Below are 22788 nucleotides of genomic sequence, written 5' to 3' on the forward strand. Positions count from 1 at the left end.
ACAAATTTGTATGCTTTTCTTCCTGTCTACTAACTGACTCTCTGCCTGTTAACATCTGTTTATAAAGCGTAGTGGAAAAACAAAGTTGGTTGTGAATATTGCTTATGATCTATTCATTTACCTGGGAAAATTTTTTTTTCAAATTATACTGCTCTTCTTCTAGGTTAGATGAGACACATCAGCTCAGATGTTAAATTAACCTTTTAAAACAATTACATCTTGAACCACTGTTTCTCATTTAGCCTTCATTTTTAAAGAGCATAGTAGTCTTTTTTTAGTCATGGGATTTCAATTGCCTTGATCTAAACCTTCCACCTTAACTACTCTGAACAAGATAGACAGTAGTAATCTGTTTGAATGCAAGTATATAATTATCTAAGTTTAAATCAGAGTAGATAAAATTAGATCTTTTAACAATAATAGATACAAGAATATATTTTCTAGTTAGCTTTTTGAGATATGCAACATTTTTATCACATGTATGCCAAACAGTTTATATATCTTCTGTATCTTTCTGTACTTAATGCCAACAACAATTGGCTAATAATTAAATATTGCCTTAGTTTGGTTTTTTTTATTTTAAATTGTTTTATGTTTCTTTTTCAAACTAATTTGGTTTTCCATTATGCTGCTTATTTTTCTTTTCTTCTCCTACCTAGCTCTTCCTAAACTTATGCTGACAATTTATGCCTTTAAAAATAACTTGAAGTTTGGGTCCATGGTGATTTTTAAAGCAATGGATTGATGGGATGTGATATTTACCTACCCTTTGGGGAAGTGCTAACAGAATGTAACCATAAAATACTATGTCATTTATAAATAACATAGTACATTGCTGTTCTCTTTTGTAAAAAAAAAAAAATAGCACTGTTCTACAGAACCTGTGTTCTTAGTAAATATTTATAAATTTTAATAATTAGATTGTAGCTCTGTAGTTATATTTTTCCAAGTTGACTTCAATCTATGTTGCCTTTTGTATGACAAATGCCCATAAGTGCCAAATCTAGCTGTATCATAATTTTTAAACTTTGCTTCATGCTAAGTTTTTGTGTAAATGACAGAAAAAAACAAAACTGAATAATATATATAAGGAATTTTTTGCATAACTAACTATGGAACAGAAGAACTACATAAAATATAGATACTTAAGTGCCAGATAACCTGTACTTCCCATCATCAGCCAGTCTTCAAACCTGTCAGAAAGGCAGTTACCTATTCTTGGTTTTTAAAGTTCAAAGATTTCCTTCCCTCTTCCTTCACAAAAAAATATAGTTCCCATTTCTGGCTCTTTTCACATTTCATAATGCTAACTACACACATGTATTAGTAGAAAATAACCTTAGAAATTAGTAGATTGAACATTCATACGATGTAAGACTCTCACTTTGATAAGCAGTGCCAATTAATAAAATAAGCAGATATTTTAGTCTCTACACAGAAGGAGCTTTAAGTGTACAGCACAGTCACAGTAAAATTATTTATTTATATAGACTTAGTAAGCACTACTGATTACTCCCCTATGTCAGTATGATACTTGGAAATGAAATTAATATGTTGTACCTATAATAGAGATTCTATTATTTTTCACTATAATATCTATTGCTTCAAAGAAATTAAGATTTTAAAGGTATATTCACACATACCCAGAAGTATATCTCTGATTAACTCAGAAACTCTGAATTCTCAACTTATTGAGAGATTAGGCTGTTAAAGTGAAATTCTGATTAATTTTAGAATTTTGATTGTAAAACATATTACAGCTATTCCCCTATCCATTGTTTGACAAGATATCAGTTGACTAACACTTTTGCTCCTGATAATTACGTTGGGATGAAGATTTCTTTTCTTGCATTAATTACAGTAACTTTGATTTGCAGGCATGAACTAATCACATTTGTGGTTAATTTTTTTCTTCAAATAATTAAGATACTGCAGTTGTTTTAAATATTTAAAATACCATTGTGCTTTGGTGGCTGTTTTCCCATTCCTTTAGACAGATGAAGTATTTCTTGAAGCCCAAATTCAGAACATTACAACCTCACCTATGTTTATGGAGAAGGTTTCATTGGAGCCATCTATGATGTACAATGTAGTAGAATTAAATACTGTGAAACAAGTTGGTGAAGGGTGAGTACAAATAAGGTCACGTAGATGGTCTTGTCTTTGAAATACATCTGCCTATGCTGACGTTAACTAAATTTGGTTATTTTCTTTTTTAACTTTAATTTTAGAGCCATTATTATTGGTAGCCATTCTTAGACTTTTAGTACAAAATCATGGGACAATAATGCAGCACTTTTTATTTTTCAAAGCACTTACATATATATATAATTAATACATTATATACAATTGCATAATACATGAATATATAAAATTATTTTTATAATACATAAAATATATAATTGTATGACCAATACCTAATCATTAATATTGTAAATGTATGCATGTGTGTATATATGTGTGTGTACATGTATGTTTCATTCTTTACAATAACCTTTTAAGGTTAAGAGGGTGACTGTTAATCCTATTGTGAAGATATTGAAACTGAGATATCTAGGTTGACTAGGATTTACTCAAGGGCAGAATCACTAGGATCATAGGCTTTAGAGCCAGAAATGACCTTAGAGTTCATGTCATCCAAACCCCTCATTTTACAGATGGGAAAACAGAAGCCAAAGGTTCATGGCTGCAGAGCCAGAAGACACTTTAGAAGTCTTCCCAGGCCAACCTGTGCTACCTCCCTCCAAACAATTTATATATGAAGAAAATGATAAAGGGACTTTTATCAGTCCAGAGGCACCCAGAGTGGCAGAGCTAAGAAACACCCAGGTTTTCTAATTGCAGATCCCAGTGCTCTTTACACTACAGCAGATTTCCTTACTTAAAAGATTTGGAAATAAAATCCAAGTCAATATACCTTACTGAACTACCTAGACTGTATGGGACAGGGCACTATATAAGGTGGCATGGGGTAGGAGGGAGGTCAGGAAATGCATAGAACAGTCTCTACCCTGAACAGATGTTTGGGGAGATAAAGAGCACACATACTGTTTGTGATATAAATGAGAAACATTTTTAAAAGTCACATATCAGTCGTGCAATTTGTATATATATCTGCTGATGAAATCTCTCAAAGCGGAATGAACAAAGATTGATTGGACCAGTCAGTTTCCTAGAGAACGTAAGTTGTGCACCAGATCTTGAAGATCTGACAAAAGAATAGGGCATTTGGGGTAAAGGAAATGTGCAGAGACAGAAACTGGAATGAGCAATGCAGATGTCCAGAAGTTTAGCTTGTTTGGAGGGAAGAGTTCCTGTGTAGGTAAGTTGAGAGCACATTTAAAGCAGAGGGGAGGAATTTGTAAAAGGTTAAATCATGAGGACAGAAGGACTCTCGAGATTGAAAAGGATGGGCACAGGTGCAGGCTCAGGCATAGAGGAGATAACATTTGTGAAAAGGAAATCTCTCCCCCTTGGAAGTTCTACATGGAGGAGGAAGAGATGAAGAAAGGAGAGTCTATTAAGAGATAGTAGATGGAAGAACAAAAACTGCCATCTTCCTGAAGGATGAGCACCGTCACTGTGGCCCTGTCATGATGATGAATGAGAATGATCCATTCCTCTTCACTGACTAACCTAATACAGGAAGAAAGAAATATTTTGTCTGATAGATTAGGGCAGGGAGGATAGACAATATTTTCTCTTTTCCTTACCAGAATTGCCTGCTTGGATACCCTGCACATGACTGATAAAGAAAGGGGAAATGTTATGAATGTCTGGTTTCCCAGAGTTTCATAATTCCCAAATCCATAAAAATAAAGAGAGGCTGCATTTCCGTTAATGAAAATTGAGTATCTTCAGATTTTTTTCTGAGTAACTGTTGTTAGAACTGTACCACATGCCATCAACAATAGAATGTGGTTTATATGCCAGAGAGGAATAAAGTTAATTTAATTGGAATGATGAGTCTGTGTACAGATAAGTATAGCAATAATAAACAGTGGTTTGTTACATTTTATACCTTTTACATCTTTCTAAGTACTTTTACTTGCATTTTCGCATTTGGTCTTCAAAACAAGCCTTGTGAAACAAACATGTCAGCAATTAGTATGACCTTACAGGAAGCTGAAGCTTAGTGAGGTTGAGCTGCTTCCCACCCACTCCACAGGTTTACTATTTAATCAGCATGGCCAGAACAAGAACTCGGGGCTTCTGACTTGCTCTACGGAATGTTGCTTATAAGTATCAGATGAAGGAATTAAGAAATAAACTATATGAAAAATCATTAATATAACAATAGCATCAAATGAGTAATAATAATAATAGAAATGCAAGACAAAGCAATTCTGAGGTTTTACCTCACATTCAGCAAATTGGCCAAGATGACCAAAGGATGAGAATAGTCAGTGGTGGAGACAGTGAAGATAGACAAGCACAGTAATTCACTCTTGCTAGGGCTTTGAATTGATCCAACCATTCTAAAAAGTAGTTTAAAATTGTGCTGAGAAACCAAATAAAATGTCCATATGCTTTGACCCATATTATTGTGCATGAGAAACAATGAATGTAAAGCAGGGAAAAAAGAGAAGCAGTAGAAACTTAAATGAACTGATTCTAAGTAAATAAGCAGAACCAGAAAAAAACATGCATAATAGCTACAGTGATACAAGTGAAAAAAATTGTTAATAAATAATAAGCCAATATAATAACTTAAGTTGTCACCATGGGAAAGCAATGTTGCATGTATTACCAGATTTAATTGGTGTATTCCTGTACTGCTTTTCATTTTTTCCTTAGAAGGAGTGGCTCACTCTTTGGAAAGAGATATATTCAGAAATGAAGAGGATATAAAAACATAATTTATCAATATTAAATTTATCAAATAGTTTTAAAAGGTATTTCCTAACATTCAGCCCTTTCATATAATTTTATCATTAGATTGGACTTAAATGGTCTATTGGTCCAGTCTTCTACCAGTCATATGAATCCCTTCTACAATATCCCTAAAAAATTGTTGATCAAGCTTCTACTTAAATGCCCCATTCAAGCTTAATTCCTTACAAGGCAGCCCACTTAATTGTTACAAAATTCCTTGTATTGAGATGAAATTGAACTAAAAAGTTAACTGCCACCTGTTGCTTTGAGTTCTTCCTTCTAAAATTTTGTAAAGTAAGCCATTTGAATAGTCATCAAAAAGTTGAAGACAGCCTTTGTCTCCTGCCCCTGGAATATTTATCAAAGAAAGTATGACAGCCCTTCAAATATTTAAATCAGTGATCTTATATCTCATGTGTTAAATAATCTATATATCATGTTACTTGAAGAATAACTCTAGCCATAGTCTGGCTTGAGGCAGGGAGGGGGACATTATTTTTTTAAAGATGCTAAAGATATTTGTCTATTCTGTTCCTCCTTCAGTGTATCCACATTTGGCTCAAGGACATATTTGCAACCAATGGATACCCGGCAGTACTTATACTGTCTGAAACCCAAGCAGGAATTTGCAGAAAAAGCTGGAATTATTAAGGGAGTAACAGTAATCGGAAAATTAGATATAGTATGGAAAACAAACTTGGGTGAAAGAGGAAGATTGCAGACCAGCCAACTGCAGAGAATGGTGAGAACTTTTTTTTTTTAATATCAGACTTTTCCTTTGTTAAATAAATTGTCCCATCAGTGTTTATCAGTAAATAGGTAAGAGGTATCACTAGAGGACAACAGATAAGACTGATCATCTCTAGCTCTTTAAATAAGAATTGACTTCATATTTTACAAAGCAAATATGGCGAACAAGTTAAAGCAGGTTTCAGTTCTTATGTTAATAAATCAAGAAAACCTGAAAATGATGATGGCTTTTCTAGTTTCTATGGCTGCTCCAAGTATAAGGACCACTGTGCAGTCTCTGTCCCCTTCAAACTCATAAGACTGTTCAATAGAAAAATCTCCTTGACCTTGTTCTAAACTGCCAGAGTAAAATAGTCGCTCTCCAAGCTGGAATTGTAATTTCACTAGGAAAGTTACAGACTATTTAAAGTCACTTTTTTCAAGAAGAAATAAATAATTTGCTGAGTCAGTTAGACTACTAGAAAGTTAGCCTTATGCCTCCCTTCTTTGGAGAACTGGGAGGCTATGGGTGGGGAACATTGCATATATTGTCAAATTTTGTTGACAGAACTGTTTTTCTTTTTTCTAAGAAAAGGTCTATATTACAAGGGATAACTGGACTGTGGGGAGGGAAGAGATCTATTTGGAGATAAAGGTGATGTAAAGACAAAATGTAAAAATAAATGACAATTTAAAAATTGAGGTAATTGGCATTAGCTATCACCTCATCTTTTTTTATTCCACAGTCTTTCACATGACTACTTTCTTGAGGCTTCCATAATCACTACTAATATATCTGTGAAAAACCATGATTTCCCCTCCCAATTGTTATTTGAAGGTGGTAAGAAGGGTGTTTTCTTCTTCCTGGTGTGTTTATTAAGCACTGAGAGCCTTCCTGAAGCTCAGTGCCATCTTCACCTCAAGCCCACATCCAAGCCATCTGCCAGTTCTTCTTAACTGTTTGACCATAGGATAATTGTGACCAGAACAAGTAACTTCCAGGCCCCATTTCCCATTAAGGTAGCAGTATCACAAAAGATGGAGATGAAGGACCTACAGGAGAAGAATGAAACTTTAAGAACTTCCATCCTACAGGATACAACCTCTGAGATACAAACACTGTATGACCTGAACAGTAGCCTTATTTGCATTGGTACTTTCATTGTGATGAGCTAACAGTATTCTGTATTAAATAACATGCTGGGTGATTTTTTTTTCCCTTGTTTTCCCTCAGGCCCCAGGTTACGGTGATGTTAGGTTGTCTTTGGAGGCAATCCCAGATACCGTAAATCTGGAAGAACCTTTTCATATTACTTGTAAAATAACAAACTGCAGGTAATGTCTGTCTTCTGGGTTTTTTTCCTTCAGAATATGTTTTTTTATTTGGAAAATGCCTCTGTCATTTTAAGAATGGTCTTGTTTATCCTCTGTTTTATTCAGTGATATTGAATCTTATAAATTTAGGCAACTTAGAACACGATATTCTCTCTTAAGTGGCCGAAGAGCCAACATACCTAAAAAATATGTCAGTAAAACAATAAGATGGAATCCATGTGCCACTTGTAAATCATTTACATGGCCTTATATTTTATCCTCTGTGTCCTGCCTGAAAGTTAAAAACTAGAGTGTCTCCCTGAGGTAGACAGTCATATATTACACAAATTGCAATTAAAGTTTTTGTGAAGTGTTCATTTTTCATAAAGAAAAGCATGGTCTAGCTCATTAATTAGCTGTGTGACCTTAGACAAGTTAGGTATCTTTCATGTTCCTCAATTTCTCCACATGTCAAAATGGTGATATTGTTCCTGCCCAGGCCACAAGAAAGTTCAGTGGTACAGTGGATAGAGCACTGGACCTGGAGTCAGGAAGACTCGATTTTAAATTTGGCCTCAAGACACATACTATCTGTGTGACCTTCGGCAAGTCACTTACCTTCTGTCTGTCTCAGTTTCCTCAGCTATAAAATGGGACTGATAGTAACAGCAATTACTTCACAGGATTGTTGTGAGGGTCAAATAAGATATTTGTAAAGCCCTTAGCACAGTGCTTGGGACATAGTATGTGCTTAATAAATACTTGTTTCCTTCTGTTTTTCCTTTCCACAAGGCAAAAGGGAAGGAGAAAATGAAATAATGGGTGTGAAAATATTTTGAAAGGCCTCAGTGCTAAAATAGTTCAAGGTGACAGTATTTGTTGTTAATTCCATGAAGATATTTGGGTAATTGTTCATCAATGGATGATATTCCTAACATTCATAAACCAGAATAATCTCCTACAAACATCCCAAAAATCCCATGAATCTGGGGGTTATAGCACTTTAAGGGTATATCTCTAATAATAAAGGAAACTATGAAAGTCAGTAATTTTAGTTTTTTTCAGAGTTACTATCTTAACTGAAGGTGATTCAGTGACAACATTTCTCTTAAAATTACTTGTCTAATATCTTGGGATATCATACCCAACTAGGTCATGAAAATTGAGTTTTAGACAACTGTTATTTATAAAGAGCATGTTACAAAGCCATTTAAAATAAAATTTCAATTGTAATATTGTGAGCAGTAGGATTTTCAGATGAAATATTATTACTGATGATCAAACCTGAACATGATCCTATGCTCATTTCTGGGCAGATACTTTCATGTAACTGCACATCTTGGAGCCCTATCACTACAAATCATAGTCAAAGAATTGAATTAAACATCAAAATGGCTTTTGGAACAGACTCAGATTGTCCTTTTATTCCGACGAAGAGCATTTAATAGAAACAGAAGAGCTAGAAAGCAGCAGGATTAGGCAAGAATTCTAAATGCCTTTCAGAGCAGGAGCAACACTTTGCAGAAGAGATGACTAGCACCAGGGGTTCAGTGCTGGAATTAAAACCAGAAAGTCCAGCATCCAGACAGACAGATTACTTCAAATGCCATTTTAAAACTTGAAATCAAGAAAAAGTGAAGATAATGGCCACTTGTATCTCAGGGAAAAGGGAGAGAAAGAGATGTGAAGGGGAGAGGAGAGGATTGAAAGATGTCCTTTTACAAGATTGTTCCATTAGCAAAGCAGTGCATGAAGCCAGAATGTAAGACTTGATACAAAGCCAGGCAGCAACACTAACTCAAAGCCAGTAAATTGCCTTTTACTTCTGCAGCTTGTTTTCTTTTCTATTTCTGGTGAGGAAGTTTATTAAATGTAAGTTAACAGGAGCACTAATTGAAACTGAAGAAATGTGCTACTGTAAGCCTTTCTGAAAGGAACTAGATATATTCCTACTTTTCTGATCTCTCTAGCAGTGAAAGGACCATGGACCTGGTTTTGGAAATGTGCAATACAAATTCCATCCACTGGTGTGGAGTTTCAGGAAGGCAATTGGGAAAGCTAAACCCCAGTTCATCTCTTTATCTTGCCCTCACTCTGCTTTCTTCTGTACAGGGACTGCAAGTATGTGACTTTTCTTTTCAGTAATGTCAAGTTTGTAGGCATAACATTTACCTTCAAATTGTAATCTAGATTTTGATAGCCACTTACACCAAATTTGTTCTTATTAATTCAGCCCTTTATACTCTTGACCAAGTAATGAAAATCACTTTCTTTCTCTTTTTTCCCACCAGAGTGTCTCTGGCTTACGACTAACAGACACATTCTTGAAGAGAACATACGAATATGATGATATTGCCCAAGTCTGTGTAGTGTCGTCAACCATTCAAGTAGAAGGCTAAAGAAAGTCTTTTGTCTTTATGATTTCTATTTCTTTAAACAACTTTTTCTATTTTTTTTTTAAATCTGAATGTTGAAGAATGTTTTACAGTCAGGTTTTATTAAGAACATAAGCACATCACAAGCAATTTTATTCTTATTTAAATTCCTTCCTTAAGACCATAAGGAGACTTTGGATATTCTAGAAACTCTGTTTTATTTTAAAGGGAGCTCTCTCCTGACTTTATCTTCTGTAAGACAATAAATTATAATTCTTCACATCTGTATTTTCTGCAGTATTACCTCATTTGGACTCACTGTAGGTAAACATCAGATTCCTTTCTTTGTCAGAGGCTAGCACTTGAAAATGATGGGGCCTCACTAACAATGCAGCTGTCATTCTTCATTCAGCTCTAGGTGGCAACCTAGATAATAGAATGCTTTCACTTAAAAGGTTTATGGAATTATAACTATTGCAGCTTATATAAAGAATTCATCACTGTTCTATTTAGCCTGCTTCTCCCTCTCTCCACCCCCAACCCTGTCCCTTTACCCCCCTAGCTTTTCAAAGTAGACAGAATTCCTAAGGACAGTGTTTAGAATGACTGAAGCCGATCTCCCTTGTCTAATCTGTGATATTTATTACCTAGATGTACAAGTGTTTTGTCTAATAGGCTTAGAAATTATTAGGAATGTCAGGCAATGCTTTATATTTAAAACACATGAAGCTTTCTTTTTTCTCCTGATATTAAGTTTTTTATTAGTCATAGCAACAAGGTCAGAGTTGGTCAAGTTCCAGCAGTTATTCTTCCCACAATTGGGCTTTGCTATAATTATGTGATAACTTAGTCTTCTTATTACTAAATAAGGAGTCTAATTGAGTTTCCCCATCTCTCAAAGCCAGGAAATGATTTGCTGCAACTTAAAATCTATGCCTCTTGACATTTCACCGTTCTAATGTTGATATCTCTTACGTTTGAAGTCTAAGTGCTCCTTGTATTTATTTTCTCATGATAAATTGCCCCTTCATTATGTTTAATTACTAAACTTGCTTATCACTGCCACGCAGCCAAAGAAAATCGCTGAATATACGGTGATATGAAAGCTTTTTGTGAAATAATAGTGAAGCCATTTGAACAATGCTCAGCAGAATAAAAGCTTGTAAATCATTTTGTAAAAATCAATACTAATTTGGCAAGCCGAAATAATTAAAAGCTATACGTACAAATTAAGTGTGGGGCTTAAATAATTTAAAAACATCCATTTGTTTTAAATGCATAAGTATTTATTAATTACCATGACAAACTGTTGTTGGCCTAAAATGAAAGTGATTTCAGAACATGGTTTGCCACTTTAATTAGAATAATCCATATGAAATGTCCTCAGTGTAAAATAAAGTGCAATTAGTTAAAATTATAAAGTGTCTTTTTCTTCCTCCTCCTCAGTGATTAAGATGAGTTAGATGACAGCACAACCATGTAGCCAGTATAATTGGCATGTTAGTTTCTCATCATACATTTTCTCATGAAGGACCCTTCTGTTTTTTCCCAGATTCAAATGGAAAAGCATTTAATGTGCGGTGGTCACTTGAGAGTTGCTGCATTGTTTGATTTCAGGATTATAAAGCCTCTTCTGTTAATATATAAGTAATTGGACCCTCGCACAGTTTATACTTTCACTTGTAGTGTGACCCTGTAACATTAGATAATGCCATTAGCTTGAAAAGACAAGGACTTGTATTAATTACACATAAACTACAAAAGATAGGTATGAAATTCATTCTTTGCTCTGTGGTACGTGAAATGAACATTACCACCTAAGCACAAGTCAAGGATTACATACATCTCAATTAATACAACCATAACAGCAGAAATCTACTTGATGAAGTTGAGAAACTTTTTCTGAGTCCTGTGTATCAATAGAGGGAATTAAACCTGGGACTCCAGGAAATCCCTATGAGTGATATCATGATTCTGGAAACACACACACTCCCAACCTTGACTTACCAAAAACACCCAAATTAATTGAATAAACAATAGTATATAACTTGATCAGAACTGGTTGCCACCTAAACATACAAAAACTGGGAAAGTTCAAGGAATGTTTTTGGAATTGAACAGAAGAAATGCCTGCAAAAATTTCACCCTGTACATCAATAAGAGATTCTTCATCGTGCATAAATATGACGATGCCCAGCTACTAAATCTGATGAGGGAGAGACAGGAGATTCTTTTGTGTAGCCAAATGCCCAAATAAATCACAAATCCTGAGCAAACGATCCAAGATTATGTGATTTATGTAGCAAATTGACTGTTTAATAAGATGAAAAATCTTAGGAGAGAGACCTTCAGAAGTAAAGGAGGGTTAAAAGCAGAAAATACAAATGGTTCCATCAACCAAATGCCCTTGTGGGGCATAATACATAAGGTGGTAGATGGAAACAGCTTTAATACAGAACAACATAGTTTGACTGCAAGCAATAAAGAGAATTAAAAAATTAGGGTTTCAAAATATTTTTTAACGTGTCAAAAGAGTACCATCAACTAACATTGACAGCTGATAGCTGTGAGGGTGATTAGTTATTCATTAAAATCAAATTCACTTCTGGCAAGAGGTCAAAGTCAAGTTACAAAGGTATCTTGAAGGCTAGTAAGGTTTCATTGGAGGTAAACAGGAGCACACCTGGAGTACAAAGAATCTGGCCTTGAGCCCACAAGATGTATTAGTTTGGGTAAAATACCTGAAGCCACTGAGTAACAATCCCCCTCTTCTTTCAGTGTCTCACGTACATAATACATGAAGGCTCACCAAGGCAAATTTGGTCATCCTGTCCTTTCCTTTCCCACTCTCATCTTCCCTGCCGAATAGGACTATGGCTTTTTTACCTATTCCCCCTGCTTCATAAAGCCTAACTCTTAAAATATTTTGTTTAATTGAAGAAGTTCTAGCCTCATGAAGAGGGATAAGAGAAGGATTCTTTTTCAACCACAATAAAAGATCTGGGTGTGATAGATCTTTGGGAAGATTGGTGGTAGCAGATTTTTCTGCCACCATAATCATACTCTATTTTATCTGAATAGTAGGCATAGCACCTCCAGGACATTCCCTACCCGTACCCATCTGGGGTGAAGTCAGGATGAATAGAGAAGCGATCTTTGTCAGAACTTGCCTCAGAGTAGAGAAAGCAGTCAATAGGATCCAGCAGCTATGCAAAGAGAACATCCTCTCTGAAGGAATGGAGAAGTTAAAGGGAATCAGCAGTGATAACGTCAAGCTGGATGGATTGGATTAGGTTAAGTTATTTCCTGGTATCTGTATTCTCCGTGCCTAGCACATACTAGATGCTTGATAAATGTCAAGTTGAAAGAAGAAAAACCTTGCATTGCCCCCAGCACACACCCCCCCCAAAAGAGGAACACAGAAAACTGCAGGCTCTGATAGATTTGGGATAAAAATGAACTGGGAGGGTGGAAGTTAACCTTGTGATTAACATCATATCACAAAGTTACCTTGAAAAGCTAATTTTCAGCAATCCTGTCTTCAGATAGGAGTTGTATGGCGAAGGTAAGAATTTTGAATTGGTAATTGGGATAAACTCCAAAATGAACTAAAGGGATGAAAATGAGAAAGTACTGGCATTGATAGAAGATCTGAAAAACAAATTGATAAATGAAAAAATGAAATGAAGTGCTTGGTAATTCTCTCACAAGCCCTGTCACGTAATACTTATGAGACTTGTGGATTGACCTTACATTTTGACACCAGTGACCTATTCTGGGTGCAAATAGTGACCAAAGGGGCATCAGTCAGCAAATATCTGGCTAGGAAAGGAGGAAAGGTAAAGGATAACAGATGGACCAGGTCACATTTGAACCCATGAAATGTAGAAAGAACTTAAGTCTTTAACACATTGTATAGTTCCTCTTTGGAGGGTCTCTAGAAAAACAGGGACAAAAATGTCACAGGATAAAAGAAGGCATAGTTGGGCTGTGATCTGCACTAATGGCATGAATCAAGAATGAGATCATAGATATTCTGATGTCTAGTGGCTTACCATACATGCCACATGGGATTAAAACCCAGTTTAGTCTACTGTTTTAGCCATAGACCTCTTTAGAATTCTCATAACACCTTTACTCTTCTGAATATAGCATCCTGCATTAAGTGGAACACTTGGGAGTGTTTCCAATAAAAGTGATAGCTAAATTTTGCATTTGACAGAGGCTTAAAAACAGAAAGTCGTTGTGCCAAAGTAAGCTTAAGGAAGCAGATGATTGTACGAGCTAGCAATGTTAGTCACAATCGGATATCATTTATGATCCATCATAAAATTGCCAAGATCAAAAAAACGTGTATTAGAACATAATTAAATGCACTTAGAAAACCCTCAAGTTCAAGCCATTGATTTATTTGAACCTAATGTATATAATGACCCGTCTTAAGTTTTTTGTTTTGTTTTGTTTTTTTGCCTGTGGTAAAGTTTCCAGTGGTAAAATTGTGCTAGTTAAATGATACCATTACATAACTGACTTATGTACCACCACAAAAGATTTCTAAGCTATTTCATTATGCACATTCATATGTATGCATATTTATACAGAAAACAGCTGGCCATGCAAATCCTACCCATACCACACTGTGGGTAAGATTCTCTGAGGGCTGCTGTGTACAAAATCTGGGCATCCCATCCCCATTTTCATTCTCTGCATCTCCCTCCTTCCTCTCAATCTCTATTCCACAGCCCCTCCCCACCCAGCTCCTTGACCTTGCTTTTTCCCTCTAAATTACCTTCTATTACTCCAGGCTTTCCTTTTCATCAGCTCCTAGTTTTCTTCCCATCCAATACCATGAGCAATGCTAAATTAGCTGACCCTGGTAACTGTAATCGGGATCCTCAGACATGAGAATGTCAGACAGGAACCTGCCAAGAGTGAGGGCAAGCTGTGTTAGCCCTGGCTCTGTACTGCTCAGGTGCAAATACAGTGCTTCCGGGACACAGAGCAAAGATGCCTGGCTGGAACTTCAAATGAATAAGGTGGCACTTAAAAACCTTTTCCCTAACAAGTATCTTAAAGGGATTCTGAATCAATCCCCTACTAACAAACAGCCCTAGTGTTCAGTAAATATTTCCTTCTGCGAAGAGGCCCTGATACAATACTAATACACAAGACAGAGACTGAAAATAGAATCTTGTCAACTGTTACGTTGGTATCCTAGTTAACAATGCTATTAAATATTCATTTACAAAGGAATCACTCTACATACAATGATATGTTTAAGTCTGTGAGTAGTAAATCTATTTTCTAAACAGATTTATTCTTAAAGAAACACACCAAAGGTTTTCTTTTCATCTCATTTCCAAGCAGCAGGGTTAAAATGGTGCCCTTTCTTTCTTTCTTCTCCCCCCCTCCCACCCCCCAACTAACTACAGTAAACATGTCAGGCCTATAAAACCATTCACATTGTAGTTCTAGGAGATGAGTCTCCCATCAAGTCAGGAGTGCTCTTCAGTGCTGCTGCTGAAGGATCTACTCCGGACATGGTTTCTCAGCTGCTCAATGAGTTCAGGATTCTGCTGCTGTATCTGCTGAGCAAACTGCTGGCCTCTGCAGCAAACAGATAAAGGGCAGTAAGAGCAGGGAAAAATAACCCAGAGACATAGGACATATGCAAAAGGAAATGGAGACAAGACAGGAACACAATTATGCAGAACATGCAAATGCTACCAATACCACACTGCAGGTTCTGTGCTGGCCTCTCTGATGCTCCGAGCCACAGGACACTCCAGAACCCAATAAGCATCTTCACTGGCTGCCTCCCATGCCTAGAACTTTCCCTTATCTCCTGCACTCATCTTCCCTGGCTTCCTTCAAGTCTCAACTAATGTCCCACCTTCTGCAAAAAGCTTTTCTCAGTCTTGCTTAATGTTAATGACTTCCTTCTGAGACTACCTCAGATTTTATCTTATTTGTACATAGTTGATTGCATGCTGTCTCCTCCTCCTTGGGAGCTGGGAATTTTCTTTTCTTCTCTCTTTATTCCCAGAACATAGTATATAACCTGGCACAAAGTACGTGTTTAATAAATACTTGGTGACTGACAAACTGCCCAAAATGAAAGCTTGTGAAGGAAAAATTCATCTTCCTAAATAAAAGGCAAATTGCTGTTGTTCAGCCATGTCTGACCTTTCATGAACCCATTTGGGGTTTTCTTGGCAAAGATAGGTTTGCCATTTTCTTCTCCAAAGGATTAAGGTAAACAGGTAAGTGACTTGCCTAGAGCCACACTGTTAGTGTGTGTCTGAGTCCACGTTTGAACTCAGGCTTCCCTAACTCCGGGCCCACTGCTCTATCCCCTGAACCACTTAGCTGCCTTTGATTAGGTCTGCTCAATGGGTCTTCTGGTGGAGAGTCCAAAACCAACAGACAAAATAGAGTGAAGGTCTGGCCAAAGTCCCTAGGCAAAATCAAGGGTCTCTCCCCCTCCCCCAGAAGGCATTTAGAACTGAGCAAATAGAAAAAACTAAGCTGTGAATTTACAAGTGACACAGAACTACAGTTTACTGGTGTACCCCAGGAAGGAGCTATTAAAGTGATGATAATGCCTGGGATAAGCTTCATTTAACTATTGAGTTTGCTCTAAAAACGTTTTTTTCTTTCTCTCAGAGCACAGTATTTGACATCAGGACTAGGGTATCGCTTAAGTCCTCATACTGGCAATAGTATTGGAGGGTTGGGAAATTCATGCAACATGCAGCTTCCCTTAGTTAAGAGCAGGCATTTTTGTGGAATTCCTTGAGTTAAGGTCTGAGGTTAGTGTATATGTGTAATAGGTAAGGTTTACCTAATTTATGTTTACCTTACCTTACCTAATTTATGATTAAAATGCTGATCATACTATGGATGACAGGTAAGGAAAATTACTATTAAATAAGATTATTTACTAATGTTAATTGTATTATGATGTCCAAAATCTCAAGGCCCATCTAGCAAAGCCTATTACACACTAGTGTACCTAAAAATATGCTTTGTGAACATGGTTCTAAGAAGATGTACATGAGCAATGAAAAGAAATAGTGATGCAGTTGCATGACCTGAGGCAGGATTTTTTTTAAAGCCTTCACTGGTTTCATCCCAAAAGAAGAAAAACTCCCACCTGGCCAACCACAAACCTACCAATGAAACCTGTTTGGTCACAGGAAAAAAACCAACTGAAAAAATATACTGTACAAGCTGGCAATTCTGAGATAAAACTCTACTCAGGATTTTTGTTAAAAACAGTAAGCCCAGCAAAACTATGGAAGTTCAATATGTATTCCACAGGTCAAAATCTAGTAAAATCTAGTCCATAGGGTATCCTCACACCCTTCTATTCTAATTTCTATTCCTTGAGTAAAATAGGGTGTTTTCTAGTAATCTTTATACTGAAGCTGGCATGCTTATGTGAGAAGGAGAGGGAAGGGGAAAGAAGAGAGGAAGGAAGATAGGGAAAGAAGGAGGAAGGGAAGAAGGAAGGAAGGAGGGAAAGAAGGAAGGAAGGAAGGAAGGAGGGAGGGAAGGAGGGAAGGAAGGAAGGAGGGAAAGAAAGAGAGAGAGGGAAGAGAGGAGAAGGAAGAATGGAAAGGAAGTACATATTTGTCTTTGAGCTAAAATTTCCCAAAGTAATTACTTTAATTCTATAAGACATATGCCCCTATTTTCAAGGTAGAGCCCATGTGAGCAGAAATCATTAAGTACAATCTATCAAGATTTACTTCCATTAAATTAAAAAGATTCTAAGCTTTGAAAAACTGGGGAAGGAAATGCCAAACCACTCTAGTATCTTTGCCAAGAAAGCCCCACATTGGGGTTACAAAGAGTTGGACACTACTGAACAACAAGCCTGAAAGAAATAGAGCATATGTATGGGACACATCCAGAAGAGGTGGCTCGCTGTTAATTAGCATAGCTTCTTTTTTATTTATGAATTTATATTCTAGAACAGACAGATGCAAGCACAGCAACCTTTAGGATGCTCTGGAGAAAGAAGAGAGAAGGGAGGAAGACATTAACATCCTTATTTAAAAAGGTTAAGGAACCAAATACTGATAGTATAACTAACAATAAGGCATAGAACTAGGACCTCGGTTTGAGAGCTGCCATGGATTCTCTCCACATGTTATTAACTCATCTGTTCCTCAGTTTCTCCATGTGTAAAATGAGAGAAACAAAATAATGCATGCAAATATATTTCAATATCTTGTTAGAAACGCAATAATTCACAGAGTTTCTAATTATAGACAGAGCTAAGCAGAGAATTCAGACCTTTGGTCTCACTGTCCAATCATTAAGCTGATGAACTCTAAAAAAGAAATTCTAATGTGCGAACTCTTTTTCAGCTTTGTTAACTCTAAAGATGTGGAAGATCAATAAAAATAATAGTAGTAGTAGCTGTTATATAGTGCCTTAAGGTTTATAAAGCATTTAATCATCACAACAACTCTGGGAGGTAGGTACTACTATTATTTTCATTTTATAGATGAGACAGACAGAGGTCAAATGACTTGCCCAGGGTCACATAGCTAGTAAGTATCTGAGGCTGGATCTGAACTCAGGTCTTCCAAACTCCAGACTCTAATTACTGAACCCATCTAGATGGGTAGTAGAGGTAGCTAGGTGATACTAGTACCAGAAATAAAGATAAAATAATAGGTGACATCCTGACAACTACTCTCTGAGGCAGGAAGCTCAACATATTATTGTCCCCAGTTTGCAAATGGGAAAATTGAAATTAAATGAAGTAAACAGACCTGCCCAATGTCACACAGCTAGCAAGTAGTAGACTTGGGACTCTAAATTCCACAATTCCAAATTTGGTCCCATTTCAAATAGAGCTAGGCCCCAATAAGTGCCAATAATGAGTCCCCTGAAATGGACACACTATTCAAATATGCACGGCATTTTTCCTCGGGGTGGAACCAATTATCATATTTTATAAAATTATAACTCTGAATAGTATGAATTTGAATTCATGGACTACTTCATGGTATTCAAAATACACACTAACCAGGATTTTGCTATATATACACCGCACTACTAAAAAAAATTATTTGGAAGCTTTGGTTTACAGACAAGCTGGGCTGAAGTTTCTCATAAAACATTGAAAATGAATCCTCTTAAATGTGACACTTACGCTTGGATGAGGCTGGACAGATCAGTCAGGCCTCCAACCCCAGCAGCAGGTCCCCCAATGGCATTTGTCATCATTCCTGACATGCTATAACATGCAAGAGAGAAGTCATAGGTATGGTTATGCATTCTCAAACCAGTAATAGAGTTTGTTGTCTGGGGTGTACCCAAAGCTTAGAGACAAAGTTAGACTCACTATAGGACTAGAGGTGGGTCATTTTGATTGAGAGTTCCCCAAAAAAGATGAGTTCAGAGTAATCTTGGGCAACACCTTGAAGTTCTTACTCTCTCAGATGCCTAGCTAACCTCCAAGTATGAAGGTGATATGGAACATGCTTTCCCTTTCTCTCTTTCTCTCTCTCTCTCTCTCTCTCTCTCTCTCTCTCTGTCTCTCTCTCTGTCCTTTCTCTTTCTCTCTTATTATTTCTCTGTGTGTCTTTGTGTCTCTCTCTCCTCTCTCATCCTCTCTCTTCCCCCTCTCTCATTCTTTCTCTCTCATTCTCTCTCTCTCTCCTCTCTCTTTCTCTCTGCCTGTCTGTCTCTGTCTCTGTCTCTGTCTCTGTCTCTCTCTCTCTCTCTCTCTCTCCTTCTCTCTATCTGTCTGTTTGTCTCTCTCTCTCAGATGGAACATCCAAATACTCACAGTTGTTGGACCTGAGGATTCTGCATTAAACTCGCTGCCTGAAATAGACAGGAAATAACTCCCATTAAGGCAATTAGTATTTATAAGCACATTTTTAAAAGTGGGGTGGAGGTAGAAAGCATGCATCTATATCTTGTGAATTTGACTATAATGTGCAAGATAAGTAGGTGTGGAAAGAAAGATAAGATACTGAGAAAATAGCACTGAGGAATTATGTTCCAGGGACAGAGAGATTTCAGATAACACTATCATGCTCCAATGATGGCAGTCACTTTATTGACTAGGCACCTGAGTCAAAAGGAATGAGAACAAATTAAAGATATGACCCAAAAAGCCCCTTGCAATAGAAGTGGTCCACTTGCCAATAAAAAAGTGGGGTGGGGGTGGGGGGCTCAGCAGGACCCAAAAGTTTTATTTCTTTTCCTTCAATGTCCAGGCCTGAATGCTTATTCAAAAACACCATCCCATATTCTGTTTTGGATGCATGCCCGTTTTCTGCTTGATACATTGGCAAAGGTTCCAACAAAATTTATTATTTATAACCATCTATCTGTAGATCACAGTTCCTTCTTTATTCCCTAGCACTAAATGACAAGCGCTGAAAAAAACTTCCCATTTGCTTTATTACCAGAAAGATAATTGCTGTCTAGTGTTGTTCCTGCTCAAGGCTCCTAAACTCGGTTGAAGCCTTTATCCCTAAAAATGAGCAGCGTAATCCAAGGCCCAAAATGAATACCATTTATGTCCAGAAATGTCAGAATCAAGCAGCCAAGTGTAAAGCTGCCCACTTCTTGTTGTTATTGGCAGGGTAGATTGGGAAAAGGCTCAGGGATGCTGAAATTGGATAATCAAAAGGTTAAATTGCCAGAGCACACACTGCAAACGTGTGCTTTCAGTGAGAAGTGGAGCGGGGGCAGGAAGAGGAGAAAAAGGGAAAACCTAAGGAAACCATTGTGGTAAAAAATCTTCAGACATCCTCCTCCTAAAGGCAATCTTTACTTTCACTTATTACATCATACCTTCTGTGAAGCAGACACTCAGCTACTATAGGCTAGATAAAGCAAAAGAAATCAAGCCAGTGTTCTCACCATGCTAATGAAGGCTGGATTGTTGATCAAACTAGCCATGTCAAAGCTCAGTCCTGTTCCGGTCTGTAAAGAAATATGCTGAAAATCACTCTACCCCATTATAGTTTAATACAAAGAATAGACGCATCAGAGACAAATATCCCAGTGAGTTATTATGAATAACTTACAGGACTTGCCACCTCCCTTAATTTCTGTTCTGCTATTTTCAAATTAGACTTGTAAGAATCGTTTTCTGGGTCAAGATCCAATGCTTTTTGATAACTTGTAATTGCTTCTTCATATTTATTCATGGCAGTGAGGGCCAGCCTGAGGGGGAAAAAAGCAAATCAGGCTAGAAACCTAACATCATACATTAATTTTTTTTAATGTCAATACATCAAAAAAGGTATCCAAGGTTTCTATAATGAGAGGAACAGGAAAATGGATTACATCTGTGACTTCATTGGTGCAGGAAATTCCAAGGTGAGGAATTTCCCCTTACCATGTAGGTTGGCACCTTCCCTACAATTTAGAAAATTGCCTGGAGCACTGAAGTTAAGTGACTTACCCAGAGTCACACAGCCAGTATTTATCAGAGGCATAACTGAAATCCCAGTCTTCCTGGAGAGTTCTCCATCCACCATACCACCTTGCTTCTCATAACCTCCAATCTATATCAGAGTTGAACCTCACAATGCATTCACTATAACAAATCTATTTAGAGGGAACAGAGAACAGGAACTTGCAATCTACCTCCAGGCCACTGAGGTGTCATGCTCAGCAGACCTCATTTCTCTATCTGTCCTTTCACTTTTAAGAGTGGTATTCTGTATGTTTTGTTTGATGGATATCTAAATTAAGCTCTACAAACTCCAGCTGATTTAGATTATTTTAATCATCTAGTTCTGGTATGCTAAACAATTTCCTGGGATACACACTTTAAGGACTTTGGACTTGCTTCATGCTTAGCTACAGAGAACAAACAAAAAACTCTGAAGTACTGCCTTAAAAAAAAAAAAAAAAAAAGGAAATGAGTTATGGGATATACCCTGTATTCATCTCTGTTCCATCAGCATAAACTGTGACCCTAAGCACATGCTTACCCCATTTTCAGCCCAGCTCTAGCTAGTCAGGTTCCTTTTATTGGATAATCGTTACAATCCACTGAAAAACAAAGGCCAGCTAAGGGTATAATCCCTAACCTGGGCTGTTTGTTGATTCTGTTTTATAATCAAACTAATTCAGTTCTATCCTGATTGGCCCACCACAGCCTTTTGCCATTTGGACAAACTTCAGCACTCACTTAATACAGTTAATTATTCACAGTGCCACAAGGATTAGCAATAGAAGCAAAAAGCTATTTTCTACCAGTGTGCCAATACAGAGATCAGAGGCCCTAATTTTAATTCTTATACCCACAAACCACAGGGACTTGGATCAGTTCTTTTCCCTTTCCACAACTATATTAACTCTCCACATCAGTTCAGGGGATAAAATGTTAGGTGACAAATAAAGAATCATGTATGTAACAGCAGCAGAGAACTGCAAGACCAATTTGAACATACTTCTAAAGAGCTTACCCCATTCTCCCATAGGCCTTGCTGTACTTGGAATCGATTTCTATTGCTCTCTCACAATCCTTTATTGCATCCGTGTAGTGACCTAGTTTGCTTTGGGCAGCAGCCCTAAAAGGAGAGAGAGGGGGGAGACAGAGGAGAGAAACAGAAAGAGGACAGACAGAGAAGGGGAGAGGGAGAAAGGGGAGAAGTGAAGGATCCAGAGACAGACAAAGAAAGGGAGAGAGAAGAAAAGAGGGGAGGAGGAGGAGGAGAAGAAAGAGGAGGAGGAGAGAGGGAGAGAGAGGAAGAGAGAGGGAGAGAGAGAGAGAGAGAGAGAGAGAGAGAGAGAGAGAATAGGAGGGAGGAAAGAAACTTTTTTATCACCATCCTTAGAGACATAAATGTGAATCTTTAAAATCTTACAGGTGGAACTAACATTTATTTTTAACAGCACAGAGTGGTTTTTCCTGCCCCAAACTGACTGGCAATAAAATCAGAAATGAAAATAATTCTAAGAGTCTTACACTGTAAAGCAACCATATCAATTGTAAAAATACATTCATCAAATAAATAAATACTGCTATTTCATTTTTGAGGAAGTTGTGGTGTCACATCCCAAGGGTATTAAGGATCCAAGAGGTTCCACAAGGACACACAAACATTGAGAAGGAACAGAGACGGTAGCAGAGAGCCACGTTTCTAGTTCATTCACTAGCAGAGGTGGTCAATGGGTCAGTCTTAGGGTTGCATACATTTAACCCACAAACCAGCATTGAGACATGGGGCTCATGCTCCATGCACCAGATGTGTGAGATGACTGGCCATCAGACACCAAGGAAAAGCAGGCACAAAAATCATGTCCTTGGGTTTAACTAGCTCTAGCAACTGGGAGTGCAATTCCACAAAGGGAGAAGAGGTTTGAAATGAAAATGCCAGGCAGAAGATTGGAAGATAGAAGACAAAAGCAGCAAAGCTGCTTTAAGCATGAAGTAAGTTGGAGTAACTAGTTCAAGGGTCAAGGAGATAAGAGGCAACTGAAATGGATCCTACAAAGTCAG

The 22788-nt window shown here is 37.2% G+C and overlaps 2 protein-coding genes across 11 annotated transcripts in view; one reads left to right on the top strand and one right to left on the bottom strand.

The window, feature by feature from the left end:
• The window catches only part of TRAPPC13 (trafficking protein particle complex subunit 13), a 33057-nt gene extending 23476 nt beyond the window's left edge, over positions 1–9581 (top strand). For 3 of the 7 annotated variants that reach the window (XM_072605086.1, XM_072605088.1, XM_072605091.1), the window contains 5 exons: positions 1994–2127; positions 5419–5617; positions 6839–6939; positions 8889–9039; positions 9210–9581. In XM_072605086.1, coding sequence (XP_072461187.1) covers positions 1994–2127; positions 5419–5617; positions 6839–6939; positions 8889–9039; positions 9210–9317 — 693 coding nt within the window. In that variant the 3' untranslated portion in view covers positions 9318–9581. The remainder of the gene's footprint in view (positions 1–1993; positions 2128–5418; positions 5618–6838; positions 6940–8888; positions 9040–9209) is intronic. The other 4 variants (XM_072605087.1, XM_072605089.1, XM_072605092.1 and 1 more) reach the window with 2 other exon arrangements.
• Positions 9582–14702: 5121 nt separating this feature from the next.
• SGTB (small glutamine rich tetratricopeptide repeat co-chaperone beta) overlaps positions 14703–22788 on the bottom strand; it is a 91052-nt gene continuing 82966 nt past the window's right edge. For all 4 annotated transcript variants that reach the window (XM_072605094.1, XM_072605093.1, XM_072605097.1 and 1 more), the window contains 6 exons: positions 21752–21856; positions 20360–20498; positions 20193–20255; positions 19105–19142; positions 18466–18549; positions 14703–14900 (listed from right to left, as the gene is read on the bottom strand). In XM_072605094.1, the coding sequence (XP_072461195.1) occupies positions 14789–14900; positions 18466–18549; positions 19105–19142; positions 20193–20255; positions 20360–20498; positions 21752–21856 (541 nt within the window). In that variant the 3' untranslated portion in view covers positions 14703–14788. The remainder of the gene's footprint in view (positions 14901–18465; positions 18550–19104; positions 19143–20192; positions 20256–20359; positions 20499–21751; positions 21857–22788) is intronic.

The sequence above is a fragment of the Notamacropus eugenii genome, chromosome 4, assembly GCF_028372415.1.
Source record: "Notamacropus eugenii isolate mMacEug1 chromosome 4, mMacEug1.pri_v2, whole genome shotgun sequence".
Classification (NCBI taxonomy): Eukaryota; Metazoa; Chordata; class Mammalia; order Diprotodontia; family Macropodidae; genus Notamacropus; species Notamacropus eugenii.